The following is a 16,197-nucleotide window of genomic DNA, read 5'->3' as shown; positions in this document are numbered from 1 at the left end:
AATTCACAATTTTTACAATAGTGCTCTCATTATAAAGTTAGCCTATATGACAGGATGTTCTGCATTTCTGTTTTGAGCTGCACGTGCTGAAGATGACCAGTAGAGTGACGCATTTGATAGCAAGTTTTTAATCAATGGGATTAAACTCATATTTTCATGTGGAATACGCTTTGTTATTTATACAACATACATTAATATTAGGACTTATAGTCTATCTGCAAAAAGAGCCCGAATGCAAATGACCGTGTCTGTGCGGCTCTGAATGAACTCATTTTGTGGACGCATTCTTCAAGAAACAATATGCAGAAACACTGCAGATAAACTCTAAAAATTCACAGCGTTTTATTATAATGGTGTTCTCATTATAATGGTATGGGTGTGACAGTCCTAGTCATAGTCATTAATATTCTGCTTTGTTTGTCCTGCTCGTGCTGCGCGGTAAAGAGATAATCACCATAGTACTACAATAAAGCGCTTGACTCAACCAAACGCATTTTATATCAGGTAAATAATATATCCACGATGTATATACACCGGCTGAAATGTTTTGAAATCAATTGTACCCTACCTGATCGAAAAAATCCAGTCTCTGCCTGTGTCAGTTTGATTCTTGGTAAAGTTTTAAATCCCTGCCGCCAAGATGCTCCTCTTTCGGTCACGGATTATGGAAAGTGAGACACAAATCTATAGTGGTGGTTTGATTTATTCAGCACTTTAAAATATTTATTTGAAGCTTCTTTCTTTTCAGATTCTTATTCATGGCTTTATCATAATAGGCTGCATATTAACTTATTAGGAGAAAACCGCAAGTTCTATGTGAAATCAGACATTTGAGCTTCCCCATATAGACAGAATGGCATAATCATAACAGCCCGTGAATATTCGACCGTGAGATTGGTAGTCGAATCAGGCTCCTTGAATCGAAGCATCGAATCGTCGGCTATTTTGGGTCATTCCTACAATATTTCCTTTCTTTTTCTCTTTTTTAAGAAGTGAAATGACAACAAAATCATCCTCACTGCTTGAAGACTCCATTTAGTACTGTTTTGCAAATTTTCTTGCAATGATTAATTAATACACAACGGACTCAGTGTGCAAGATTTCTGTGTGCAAATTTTTTTAGGATGACTAATACGAAAAATTGCATATGAAAATTTTGGACTCAGTGTGGACCTCCACTAACATTAAATAGAACTGCATTATTATCTAACCAAGAAAAACCAAAGCAAAGACATGGTTACGAGGTGTCAAAAGTTGGTCTAATTTGATTATGCCATGAAGATTTCAACATTTCCATTTATGCATTTGGCAAATGCTTTTATCCAAAATGACATAGCAGTTCTTGCTTTCATGGGAAAGCAAATTCATGACCATGCTCTACTGTTTGAACAACTTCTACTGTTTTTTCACCAAGTTCAGTCACCAATATTTTTGTCTGTTTTCTTACTTCACATTGACATTTGCTATATGCATCTGGCAGTTGCTTTCTTTCAAAGTTCCTAATTACAAACTGCATATATTGTATTGTTTCATACATTCCCTGGGTACTGAACCCATGGTGAACCTGGCATTGTTCGTGACATTCTCTACTGTTTGTTCTAGAATAACACTACAAAGAGATAATGCAACATTATCACTATGATTCAATATGAATCACCATTGCCAATTCAAGTGAAGAGGTCAATCACTATAGTTTTACTCATGTACTGCTTTACTCATCTCTGTTCTAGCCTGTACTTCTCTGAACTATTTTTGGTCTCGGTATTATAGCACTTCTTTTACAGCCTCCGTAGAAATGAGTATTACAGCATGAGAGATTCAAGTCTTCTAAATAAACAGATGTAAAAGAAATAAAATAAAGAATCCATGACATCAAATTTGTTTTTAGATATTGTCTATTAGACTCGAGGATCTTTAAATTCTATAGTGTACACTTAAAAGAAAGCAAAATTTACAATTTTAACACATTTTAAATCTAACCTTATATAGATGACTGAATTTGTTGACAGATTTTTGTCCAGTAAAATGACTAGAATATCCTGCCCCCCTACAAACTTTCTAATGTTAAATGTATATCCGGGATCTTTGAAAAAAAAACTAATATGCACATTACCTTTTAAACCGTTTTTAAGGTCTTTATAAACCAAAACTGAAATCCACTCACCGTGTGTATTCTTCCTGAAGTTTGTTGGGGTCACTCACAAAAAATTTCACCCGGAAGTTCAGATGATGTGGAGAGCCCCCTAGCATTTAATTAATCAGAACATTGTGTGTGTAAGTACAAAGATGTACAAATACAAAGGAGGAGAACGAATAATCAATGGCTGGTGGTAAACACCAGCCTAGGTTGGTGCCTTTTATAAAATACTTACTTTTTAATTGCTTCCTTATGGGTTTATTTGGATCCAGCCACCTCTATAAATTATTGATTGAGAGAAAGAAAGAAAGAAAGAAAGAAAGAAAGAAAGAAAGAAAGAAAGAAAGAAAGAAAGAAAGAGAGAGCGAGACAGAGGAAGAGAGAGAGGAAGAAAAACCTTAATAACATGGCAACAGTCCAACACAACCTAATGCCACTCAATAATTCAATAGGCTTGTGTTTTCTGCTGTGGAGAGGTGAAGATGTACTTATCTGCAGTTACAACACAAAGAGACAAACGGAGCATGTTTGTTGTGTAAAAAACTCTTTAACTTTGATCCAGTTTCAACTAAATCAATAGAACTACAAAGTTTGTTCCACCACAGATTGTGCGATTGATAGATGCCTACTGGTGGACTGGTGAAGGTGTAACATAAATACTGATAGTATACATACAACACACAGGCATCTATTCATGTTTTTGGGTTAGGACTGAATAATGTCATTTTTTTGTGACAGTAATATACACACACCAATGTTTTTGTGGTGTTTAAAACTAGTAGGGGAAGATGTTTCACACGATCTTTAATCCTATGTTCCTAAATGTGAACCTGTTTCAAGAATACTGGCCATTCACACACTTTATCCTCAAATGCTTCAAACAAAACCTCCATGAATCCCTGAGGGCAGACTGGCTCGGCTCCAGCACATCTCTGAGCTTCACCTCTGAACTCACCGGACTATCAGAGTCGTCGTCGGCCAGGTGCAACCCAAAATAGTCTCTCTCGGTCAGCTCCAGGTGCTTAAAGACAGCGTCCAGTAGGATCTGTCCTTGATCGTGCTTCTATAGAGTATGTACACACACAGACAGAGAGAGAGAAACGTGTAAGTCCTAAAAATAACAGTTGAAGGATTATTTGAATATTTAATCATATTTTTAGGCATTAAAATCTTTGCAACTGAGTGGCTGACATCAGCAGCAAAATAAAACAGGAAGTATGCCCATCTTTCCAGTAAGGGCCTGGCCACTCTGGTTGTTAGAAAAAGTCAGATGTAACAGGCCGGCTTTACTGGCTGTCAGATCCGTTACAGCATCCTGACAGCAGAGCTGAGGCTTTAGCAGCGCTTTTATTTCCTGTTTTACCCTTTTAAACAGTCTTGGAAATGCCAAGACAGCATATTCTGAACACATGCCTTCAGAGAAACACAGACGGACAGGTCAAAGCACATACACGCTGTGTTGCTCAAACACAATATGGCAACAGTCACATCAAGCAGAATGAATTATAGGCCAGTGGAGAGAAAACAGACAGTCTAACACCTCTGCAGAGCTGCAAAGAGTGTGAGGAAATACAGAAAAATGGAGAACAAATAGAACATACATAATGACATTTCACATGGAAAAACTAATACTGAAACAAAAGAACAGATAAAATTGAAACATTCAAACTGAATTTGCACTTGTTATTTCCACACTATTGTCTTGATGACTATACATCCTCTTTTTCCCAGACAGTTCCTATATTTAATCTAAACTGATTAAATGTAAAGGCTTTATGTTCTTATTGTTTTCATACTTCATACATAAAAATAGTTTGGACCAATAGCATGCAGTCATCGTAAATGATTGACATATAATGTATGAGGCCTGTAGAGAGCATGTTATAGGAGAACAATGCCAAAACCCAGAAATTGTTTGCAATTTAAAAATCCCTTCCAGGACCCTAGTTATGTTAACAATCATTCAGAAGTTTGGAGGCAGTCATTTTTTTTTTTTTTCAGCAAGGACATGTTAAACTGATAAAAAGTGATAGAATATGGTTAGAAAAGATTTCTATTTAGAATAAATGCTGTTTATTTTATAAATTTTTAACTATTTATTTATTTATCAATAGAATATTGACAAAAAGTATCACAGGCTCCAAAAAATATTAAGCAGCACAACTGTTTTCAACATTAATAAATCAGCATATTAAAATGATTTCTGAAGGATTGTGTGACACTGAAGACTGGATTAATGGCTGATGAAAATTCATAATAAACTACATTTTTAAACATATATTAAAATAGAAAATTTCTCATAATATTTCACAATACTACTGTTTTTTTCTATATATATATATATATATATATATCAAAAGCAGCACTGATGAACATGAGGACTTATAAAATATATATAATAATAAAAAAAATCTTGTCCCAAACTTTTGAATGGCAGTGTATATCAGTAAATTCAGTTCTAAAGTAACATGTTCAAACATGTGATTTGTTTTATATATCAGCATAAGAACAATTATCAATAACAAATAGGTCTTAAAGGCAGAGTCTGTAACTTATTTTGTCCAATAACTATCCCATGCTTGAACACCACATGACCATAAGTAGCCCCTACAGACAATGACAGCAGGAAAGGAAACAAAGTATAAAAGGTACAGTGTGGGAAAATGTTTAGGTATATACAAAACAGGAAGTGTTTATATAGGCTTTGATTCTTCTAAATGTTTTTTTTAGGATGTAGATATGAACAAAGTTTCGGGACTTTCAGACTCTCGTGCTTCCTTCCCTTGCCCTCAGCACTTTTGTGTAGATTTCCACACTAATTAAAGTGTCTGAGAGGAGATTTGCTGCAGTCTCAGACCTCATGGCTGTTTAAGTGTGCCTTTTTAACAGAAGTCTATAAAACTAATGAAATACAATTCCACTGTGGCATTTCTAATGAGTGTGTGTGTGTGTGTATGTGTGTGTGATGTGCATGAAAGTCATAATGAAACAGGAATAGTGACAGCTCTTTTCTTCTATATTGTGACCCATCAGATTATCAAAAAAGAGGTTGGCTCTATCCTTCACTTGTTGATTTTAATGGAGTCAGAAAGGCTGAATATTAGCTTGCAGGCAATTTTAAGAAACTGCTGGAGTTCAAGAAGATTAAATAATTGGATAAATCACCAGAGAGAACGCTATTGTTTTACTAGAAAATAATTTTTTTACATTTTGATGTCAAAACACATAGATGCACGGATGAATTGTTCACAATAATATCAATAACATGCATCTTGAAAATAGATATGGTGAATTTACATTTCATGCCAACTTTAAAGAAGGGGAGGAGAGAGGTATGACAGAAATGCAAGCAGACATGTGGCAGCTTGCCTAAAGATCGGAGGTCTGCAGGGAGCCTATGAGTGTTTTGAAGACAGTCAGTCATCTCCACACGGCAACCAAAGAAACAGACAGCAAACACAGCCTAGATATGACATCTGTGTGTTTCGATACCAAGGAAAGACTGGTACTGCAAAGGAGGCTCACAAAGTCTTTGGACAATTAGGCCACAATTATAGCCAGCATGAATTCATAATGTTATTTGATTTCTTAATACATGTTCTTAGGTTTGTTGTGCAAGACTCCACATTGCATGTTTCGAAAGAAAATGTAATATAAAAATTTTTCATCTGCTTTCGATGAAATTTCTTAGAAAGAACAAATTTCCTTCTAAGCACATGCCATTAAGGCCACATATGCATGTTAAATGCATCCAGAGCTACAGACTGCCTGTTACTCCCAGGCCAGCGTTAGAGAGTTTCAGTCCAGGTAATAGGCTCCTACTGGCTTGAGCCCTATGAGCCCTTTTTTGAAACGCACTCCAACACATTAAATATCATCTGCTAGTGCAAAGCAAATCCGGCGGAGCCTTTATCTTAACTTCGTTATTGCCAAATACCCATCTTAATTTAAAATGTATCTTAATTTGTTAAAAAAGACTCGTTTTTATTGGTGCGTTGGTCTATTTATAGGCTAAATTAGCCTATGTCTAGAATGCTGAGATGTTATGATGTCACAGAGGACTTATTTTCTTTATTCCAACTTCCAAGTGGTCTAGTCTACGTTAGTTATGAATAAATTATGTTAAAACATGTATAAATCACTCATTATTGACAAAAGGCAAAAGAGTTGTGTGCGTGCGCACATTTAAATGTTGGGCTGTAAACGGGTTCGGGCTTTAAAAAAAGCTGTCAATCAAAATGTACTTGTTGGGCTTGGGCCGAAACCTGTCGTGCTCGGGTCCTGTCGGGCCTTAACAGCTCTAGTCTGTGCTCTTTCCATTTAAAAATTAAAGGCAACCACTCCATTTGAATCATTATATAAAACAAAGATGCTGCATACATGCAACAGGAGCAGTTTTTAAATCTAAATTAGATTGGATAATTTCAAAATCTGACGAACTGAACAAGATTCACTCTCTAATGCCGGACCTTTCCCACCGAACTGAACCCTAGGCTTGCGCTACGCTGGTCGACGTCATGCGGCCATTGATTACGTGAAGTTGTTTACATGTGGACCTTTTGAATCTATTAGGCTGTGAAAATCTGAAAATGGAACTCGTAAGCAAAAAAAGTTTTGTTTGGCAGTACTTTCAACCAAAAGAAGGCGATTCAAGTCGAGCTACATGTTCAATTTGCAATGCCGATTTGTCTCGTGGTGGCAAGGACCCTAAACAGTACACAACTTCGCCATTGTTAAAACATTTGCGTATAAAACATCCAAAAGAATACGAGTTGTGCATGAAGGAATCTACAGATGGCAGCCAAAATGCAGCAACAGGTACGGCAGAGAAAGGACAGTCACAGCTAAAAATGTGCACTAACCAGCCGACCATTACTAGCTTTGCTATCCCAACACCAAACAAACAGTGGTCCTCAGATCACACACGAGCTAAAGCCATTCATGCAGCAATTGGGAAAATGATAGCCATTGACTTGCAGCCATATAGCATTGTGGAAGACACTGGATTCAACGAGCTACTCCATCTGCTTGAGCCACGTTACTTTTTTGCTGACAAAATCATCCCTGAAATGCACAAGTCCATCACTTCCCGCATAAAAGAACACGTTGCCAAAGCACATGCTTTAGCATTTACATGCGACATATGGACTTGTTGATCACTTTAAGCACTCTTCAAGTGCTCAATTAAGACTTTCTGCTCTACAGCAGGAGTTGGGGCTGCCAAATCACCATTTAATCCAGGACGTGTCAACACGATGGAATTCGACATATCTGATGTTCGATCTTTTAACAGAACAAAAACGTGCCATAAACATCTACGTGTCCGAAACAGAGGGTATGCAGCAGATTCATGCACAGAGGTGGACTCTGATGGAGGATGTTCTCAAGGTGCTCAGACCGTTCGAGGAGTTGACTAGAGAAATAAGCGGAGAAAATGCATGCATATCCACTGTGCCAGCTGTGATGATGTTGAAGCGCTATGTCCACAATGAAACAGACGATCATGGAATCAGGCAGATGAAAACCCGCTTGCTGAAATCTCTGCAGGATAGATTTGAGGGAAGCGAGCAGAATAGCCACTTAGTTGTGGCAACAAGTCTGGATCCCAGATACAAGACGAAATTTTTGGTGAGTTACACAGAACAGTGTCGATCAAAGTTGCTTGTGCGGGAGGCTGTATCCCGTTTATCTGAATCCGATCAAGATGCATCTGCTTGGCCTATTACTTCAACTGAACAGCCTGAGGAGGAACACGGCCCGACAGTTCGCACTAAATGACACTGTTCAGGAATCTGGAGCAGCTGGGACGATCTGTACCATAGCAAAACAGAGCCAGTCACATCGGGTGCTGACATGGAGATAAGCGTTTTTTTGGGTGAGCCTTTGATTCCTCTTAGAGAAGATCCTCTTCAGTGGTGGAAGAAAAAACAAAAATCTGTGTGCCACCAACCTCTGTGCCTAGTGAAAAACGTTTAAGTACTGCTGGGGACATTCAGTCCCACACTCGCAACTGGCTGTCACCTGTTAAAGCAGAGCGTCTTGTTTTTTTTTTTAAAGGAAACTCATTTCATGTGAAAGGTTAGAGGTTTTATGTTAATTTAATTATGATGCAGGAGATGTGTGTGATCTTCCGTAATATTTTTCGTAGTATTTGGCTACTGCTCTAATCGTAGCCTAGCCTACTGTTATAAACGGGAAAAAAAAACACTTTTCTTTGCATTGTTAACAGCTATAGTCTGTGCTCTTTCCATTTAAATATTAAAGGCAACCACTCCATTTGAATCATTATATAAAACAAAGATGCTGCATACATGCAACAGGAGCAGTTTTTAAATCTAAATTAGATTGGATAATTTCAAAATCTGACGAACTGAACAAGATTCACTCTCTAATGCCGAACCTTTCCCACTGAACTGAACCCTAGGCTTGCGCTACGCTGGTCGACGTATCGTAATTTAATTATAATGCAGGAGATGTGTGTGATCTTCCGTAATATTTTTCGTAGTATTTGGCTACTGCTCTAATCGTAGCCTAGCCTACTGTAATAAACGGGAAAAAAACACTTTTCTTTGCATTGTTGCACTTTTATTGAAAGGTTTTGGTTTGTACTTGGGTAAGCATAGGCTTAGGGTAATTGTCAAAATAGTTTTTCCCACTTGTCATCCTGGCATAACCAGGATGGGGTGTCATCCTACCCCTAAATGAAGTAGGATTTAGTATTTCAATCAATTTAAATAGTCACATATTTGAATAGATTTTCAGCTGGCTCTCGTTTAATAGTTACATCCCTAAACTACCATTGGTGATGTGATGTTAAATGTGATGTTAAATTTCTCAAAATCTCCTCTAATAAAGAAACAAATTTTAAATCTTTGATGGCGTGAGGATGATAAATATTCAGCAGATTTCATTTTTGGATGAACTATTTCTTTAATCTTGGAAAAAGATAATGTTTAAAAGATTAAAAGATACGGTTTATATTGTGAGATTCAATTCACTTTTGCAGTCAAATGAACACAAAATTATGCCACAGTGCCCACATTGGCATTAGGTAAGTTATGTCTACAATTAGTGATGTCCAGTTATGTCCACAATTAGTGAACATTCAGGAAATGTTCTGCAACTGAAATTATTTGGCCGAAAAAAAGCTGAAAAAAGAAAAAAACGCTTTAGGTGTTCAGCGACAAAAAGACAGGATAAATTGTACCGAACAATGACATTTTTGGTGATGTGATCAAAAAGCAACCAAAGTAGAGTGACAGATGTGCACCCTTTTATAATGCAGCCAACATGTCGGCAGTGTAGAAGCATTTAAAAGTGTCTGAGAAAGACTTAAAAATCATTACAAATACCCACAGAGAGAGACTGTTTAGTACTGCATTGCATGTCTTTGATGAGAACAGAAAGAGGTGGTCGAAGTTGTTTACTGTATGATGATTTAAATCTTGAAAGGGCCTTAAACAACTAAATAAAATTGCAGAATGTTATGTTTTCTAATACACGCTTGGATTGCATGTATACTGACAGTACTGCAAGAGCCGCTTGTTAGCCAGGGTTCAAAGTCCAAGTCCAAAACGTGAAGAAAATCTGTGCTGAAACATTGTTACTCGTCAGTTGCTCAGTAACATTTTTACAAGGCATGGATGTGACAATGTGATGCGTGCAATGAGAAGTGCATCTTCCCAAATTCGCAATGAGAATCATTTATAAATCTGCTGTTGTCAACAAAAAGAAGCACTGAGGTCTTCCTGAGGTCTTCCTGTTGAATATGTTCTTGAATAAGCAAGAACTTATTCAACATTCATAAATGTTAGTATGGTAGTTTCACCGTTGGTCTGTAAAATATAATAAAAAAGACAATAATAATAATAATAATAAACAACAGCTCTATTAATATATTTATTAACATTAACATCTAAGATCTGTAAAATTTTCTAATGTTTGAAAAGTCTCTTCTGCTCATTTAATTGTACAATAAAAAAATAAATAAATACATTTATGCCACACAATCAGAGTCATTATTTATGCCCGTCATGTGCCAAAGTTTAATGCTTAGTGTCAGGGATTTGAACAAACCCCTAATACAATGCTACTTCATACAACATCACTTTTTTTCAACAGCACATTAAGAAAGACGAGACAATGCAGCAATCTAGTCCAGTATTTACAAACTTCCGTCTTCTTTTCTGCATTCCAGACGTAGCATGCACCTCTTCAAACATACAGCTGAGACATATTGATGAAGGCCCCTCTGTTACATTAACTTCTATAACACAAATAACAGCCTTCCTGATTATTTACCTCTGATCCTCCAGCTCTCCTTCCATTAGACCTTGTGCTTCAGTTCCATGTGCGTCCTATAATCATCAAGGGCCTGCTTTGCTGCCAGACTATCTAGGTCACTGAGAGGTCTGGCACAAAAATGTATGAGACCAGAGAGCCAGAAAGGAGTGCATAAATTTGATCAATGGGGCTGTTACATGAGGACTGGCTTTCCTGGAAATGTGCGTTACAAATCAGAGAGCAGCATGACAGACAACTTCTGAATAAGAACGCCTAGATTTATTTAACAGATCAGCAGCTGTTTAAAGTCATATGATGATTATAGGTTTATTGCTTGCTCTATTTCAATATGGAAATACATCCTGATACACAGGAAATCCTTGGGCAATGTAACTGATGGGAATGGTAATAACCACCGAGGAAAACCTTAGCAACCTTTGATTCAATGTTGGCATGAGCCCTTATTTCAAGTCAGGACATAACAGTTCTCTCCATGAAGACCATTTTACACAACACTTTGCACAACACTGAGGACAAGGATGAGCAAACACATGGGTTTTGCAATCAGACCAGCAAATGAAAGACCTGGGGATTTGTGCCTTTGCTTGTCGCGTGTTTGGGGTGTGTCATGGCAGCTTTATATTGCAAGTGCAAGTATGTACATGAATCTCTGGAACACTGAGAGCCATTTTTCATTTGGATGGAATGTCAAGCATGCATCCCTTCTAGAAGCAGAATATACACCACTATCCTCTAGCTGGAACATGGGCACTATGTAGATGATGCCGACATTATGCATAAGGAAAACATCACAAAGATGCCATTTTTCAAACAAACATGCGTACGATTTGGGGTCACCTGACATGCCTGTTCTTTTCTTTGTTTATCAGTAGTAGTAGTAGTATATTTTTATTTATGAATATGACAATTCTAGTTATTTACACCGTTCAAAAGTGAGGGTTAGCAAGATTTTTATACTCACTCATTCTTTATTTGATCAAAAATACAGAAAAAAAGCAGTAATACTGGAAAACATTATTACACATTATTCAAGTAACATTTCTCCTTATTGTTGGGCTGCTTGATTTTTTTGTGGATTCTGTGACACATTTGTCAGGATTCTTTGATGAATAATTCAAACAATTAAATAAAAAAAAATAAAAAACAGCATTTGGTTTGTAGAAATGACTTTCCGTCAATTTTGATCAATTTAATGCATCTTTGCTGAATATTAATTTCTCGACAGAATACTGACACCAAACATTTGACTGGTGAGTATAAGTGATATTAAAATTATTACTGGTGTTTGCTAATGACAGAAGGTAGAGTAGAGTTTGCTAAAGCAAGCATCACTATTATTATTGCTTATACACAGATTTAGAGATTATAACAAAACCCCACATTTACTAAACATCATAACTGGTCTTGCACCATATTACAGACATGAATCATACCTCAAATTACCTCAATGCCTGTTGATCAGAGGGATAAGCTATAACTTATACAAATAATCAGACTCATCTGAGGGATGATGAAATCGGTGAACATACACAACTGACTAATACTGAAAGAGGGACCCGAGCCACAACAAAAGAACAAAATATCACAGAGACTTGGACGTGCATGGGCTCCACCCAAAACAAAAACCCTACTAGTACGCATTCAGACGTGATCTATGAACTACTCAGAACACACTATCAACCATATAGCTACAAAAACATAGGTCAGAACACTTTAGAAACAGACTAGCAACACAAATTGAATTATTCGCATTATTTTTAATGGGGTACTTACATTGACTTTAAAAGGCTGGACAGTGTTGTCCAAAAGAAAAACGTTGCAGACCACCTCGGTGCGCTGCCTGTCGCGTGCCAGCTCCGTCGTCCGGACATTGTAGGATCTGCCTGCAGGCAACCGGAAGCGTGCGGTCATTACGGTCCAACCAGAGTCTGTAACACAAAGATATCTACTATAGCTTCTGTGATTCCAGCATAATATATCAGGTCAGGTTAGTAACTCGTTTAAAACGTGCATCATTTTTATTCAAAATATTTAATTGCAGCAGAGCCAATTTTGATAGTACCAGTCGAACTAGATTACAGCATTTCAAGACGGATTCAGACGGTAACTTATGTGCACAAATGAAAAACTGATGTTTATATGTACAGCCTACTTTGTGCCTAAATATATCTATTTCCTTAGGGGTCTACCATCTTACACAGCTTTTCTCTGAACATTAACAGCAAACGGGGTACATAAAGGATGGACTCAGAGAAGAGCTGCTTATACACAGAAATACAATTGATATGATTAAAAAATAATCTACCTCTCAAATTTTTTGAGAAAAGGGCAACATGAGTCTCGGTTGTTGATCCAAAAGGCCTGAATTGGCCTTTACATAATAATTACACCACTGACATTTTCCCCAAATTAACCTTTAAATTATTCAATTATCAATCCATATTTTTTTCCACATTTCTCATGTTGTCTTATCTTATAAGGTCTGTTGTGATTTATTTAGATCAATGGAGCATTAAAGCAGCTTGTGTGTAAAATCAGCCATTTGGAAGCACTTTTTAAAAGCAGCATTCTGACACAACCATCAGAGACTCCTGAACTCCTCTCATGTTCATTCATAGATCTACAGTCATGCAAAGGTTAAAGTGAAATATCTCTGACCTTTAAGGTACCTCACAGGGATTTCTGGGCATTCAAGCTTAAAGGTATTTGGTGGACAAAAATAGGAAACACTATACTATGATGTATGATAGGGTTGTCCCGATAGACGATACTATCGTGTATCGACGATAGTCAGAGATATCGACATAAGTAGATTTCTCTGTCGATAATCAAGACAATATTAGGCTCATTTTCCTATTAATGTATTATATTATAATAATAATAACTATTTTTTTTTATTAGGCAGCTTATTATAACTCAAATCAATATGCCCAGCTATTTCACTTCAGCACCGCATTTCACTTCAGCAGTGCAGGAGGATTAGAGCCTGTAGTCGCAGTTGTCCGCTTTGACTCGGATAACTCGTTAAAGGCGCAATATGTAATTTTTCTGCTTTAAAAATAGCAGATATCACTATATCTATGTTATATATATTTTTTAGTTGTGTACTTACATTATCCCGAAAGTTTCCACGAACGTTCAAATCCAGAGAAAATTATAGTTTAATTAGAAGACACGGCACGTTTCTTTATTTCCGTTTTGTCGCCCGTCTATGGCGTCATATAAACAACCGAGCTACCGATCCACACCGAATCAGCTCCAGGTCTCTGGATTCAAGACAGGACTCACATCACAGGCGTCACATCGTACAGCTGCTGAATCAAGGAAATGTGATTGTGTTAACTTGTGACCTGTGTTTACCTATTATGAAAATAAACCATAGCAGAAAGATGACTACATTTTATGTGCCCTGCGAAGTGGACATCACAGGATATTCAGCCATGATTCCAGTTCGAAGTGAATGTAGCTATATGTTCCAATCAAAGTGCATTGAAGTGTGCAAGACGTGAATTTAAATTGTATTGATTTACAGAGGTATATGATGTCATAGTTGTCCATGTTTAAAGACGCTGCACTGCACAAATCAGTGAATGAATGTTTCGATGTGAGGTAAACTTCAACAGATTTCCCCTGCTCAGAGAGTAGGGAGCAATGAACATTTGAAAAACAGTTCATGCACGGAGTTCATTTCTAACGAGCTGATTATCTGAATCAGGGTTGTGTTGTGTGTGTTATGTGTTAACAAAGAGAAACGTGCAAAATATGCAGAGCAGTGGGGCGCCAGGACTGGAATTGAGAACCGCTGCTATAAGAGGATGTTTTGCCTCCAGAGGAACGTTGGGTTAGGTCAAGTGATTTTGAAACATGACATCTTCAAGCTCCTCCCCTTCACCTTTACCAGTGAATATGTTCATATTCGTTTTGTTCATATTACATTGAGTTGTATATACACATTATTGGAATTAAATTAATTTGACAGACAGCATTCTTTCAACATCATTGGTCAACATCAGACAGCTAGCGCCAACCAACGTAACCAGAGCTGCCAACTCTCAAGCATTCACCGTGAGACACACGCAATTGACTCTTTTCACACGCTTTCACGCCACACATCAATTTTCTCATGTACAGAAAAACCACGAAGCAAAGAGGACACGGAGACCAACAGACTAGACATAGCAGGTTACTTATGATATAAAAAAATGGGTAAGTTATAGCTAGCTAATTATCAAACGCAGCTACGGTTTGCCATCGCTAACATTAGCACGTTTATAGAACAGCCTTCGATACATTTCTATGTTATAACTTCCCGAAAAAAATACACAAACATATAAAACAAACTTCTAGCGAAATACTAACAGCATCTAACTTACCAATCCAAAAGAAATGTTGCAAGTTCGGTGTCGAACCTCATTTCTTTCAGGTCCATCAGTTGTCTACAGCGATTGAAAGCAGTGCTGATGTTTACTCTGGTTCGGCTCCTTTTCTTATCGGATTTGATTTGTGATTCCGAGCACGGTTGTTTCTCTTGCCAAGGGCTTAAGTTATCCTTCCGCTCTCTTCCCTGAACTGAAATGAAGTAGTGGGCTGTACTTTCCACACGATTGACATCAGGTTAGATTACGCCCACAAGCCGTGCGAGTTATTCGTGTATTGCAGGTTGGCTGGTGGTTATGTTGCCCGCATACCGCCTCCCATGGCCGAAACTGGTATTACGACACCTGTCGGGCCGGGGCTAGTAATGCTACTGCTAATTAAGGTTGATATCTCTGCAGCACTATAACTATACATTTTTTAATGACATCATCGCCCTTATTTCTTCTCATACTTTTGATGCGTGTAGGTCATTTTTTGAATATTTTTAGCTCAATTTTTGCACATGGCACCTTTAACCCACAAATGCAGAAGGTTTTTTTTACATTCCTTTGCATTTTAGTTGGTTCAATATTAGCCTGTACACAATATCATTTGTTTATTTATTTATTTATTTATAGGTTCATGTTGTGGTTTTTGTTAATTTTGGCCAAGTTAGGATTGATACCAATCCTGAGTGTCTGCTGGCACACCCCTATCCAAAAAGCACAACCAGTTGTATTAATAATGTTATCCTGAATGTGAAGTGTTACCAGAATTCGTTTTAATTAAGGTGAAAAATAAAAGTTTTGTGTTTAATGTATTTGTGTTGATGTTGAAATGGATTTTAAAACATATGGTATCGAAAAAAGTATCGTTAGGAACCGGTATCGAAACTGAGGTATCGAAATTGGCACCGGATCGAAAGATTTTGAACAATACCCAGCCCTACAAACAGACGACAGACGTACATCGTCTGCAGATGTAAGGAATTGCATTGCACTCTAACAAGTAATCTGAACGGCCTACATATGTTAAATATTTTAAAGGAGCCCTCATTATCTGAGTTGAATGCCACAGTTATGTTAGAATGCATCTCATTCTTGTTTCTGTGGCGGTGCATTTTGACATAAACGAACCCGTTTAATATAGTGTTAAACTGCTGGACTTTAAAAGAAATCTACTATTGATTTTCAGCGTTGACTGATTTTGCAGAACATTTAGACTGATAACTTCTGTGCACAGATGCGGCAAATTTGTCAGAGGATGCATGATATGACAGCTGCGTCCGACTATATATAAACTAGTTGTTTTAAATACAGTATTTTTATATTTAATGTTAGTTTATCAGTATGTTTTAAAGTATTATTTTTTTTGATTATTGGTAATTCCATGGGCTCTCT

At 37.2% G+C, this 16,197-nt stretch overlaps 1 protein-coding gene across 1 annotated transcript in view; it reads right to left on the bottom strand.

Annotated features, from left to right (window-relative positions):
* LOC132095124 (tyrosine-protein phosphatase non-receptor type 4-like) overlaps window positions 1-16,197 on the bottom strand; it is a 53,373-nt gene that overhangs the window by 23,448 nt on the left and 13,728 nt on the right. The window contains exons 2-5 of the mRNA XM_059499900.1: window positions 12,215-12,369; window positions 3,093-3,200; window positions 2,373-2,415; window positions 2,165-2,243 (exon numbers count right to left, since the gene is read on the bottom strand). Of these exons, the coding sequence (XP_059355883.1) occupies window positions 2,165-2,243; window positions 2,373-2,415; window positions 3,093-3,200; window positions 12,215-12,352 (368 nt within the window). The 5' untranslated portion in view covers window positions 12,353-12,369. The remainder of the gene's footprint in view (window positions 1-2,164; window positions 2,244-2,372; window positions 2,416-3,092; window positions 3,201-12,214; window positions 12,370-16,197) is intronic.

The sequence above is a fragment of the Carassius carassius genome, chromosome 19, assembly GCF_963082965.1.
Source record: "Carassius carassius chromosome 19, fCarCar2.1, whole genome shotgun sequence".
Classification (NCBI taxonomy): domain Eukaryota; kingdom Metazoa; phylum Chordata; class Actinopteri; order Cypriniformes; family Cyprinidae; genus Carassius; species Carassius carassius.
This window is presented reverse-complemented; position numbering and strand designations above follow the sequence as displayed.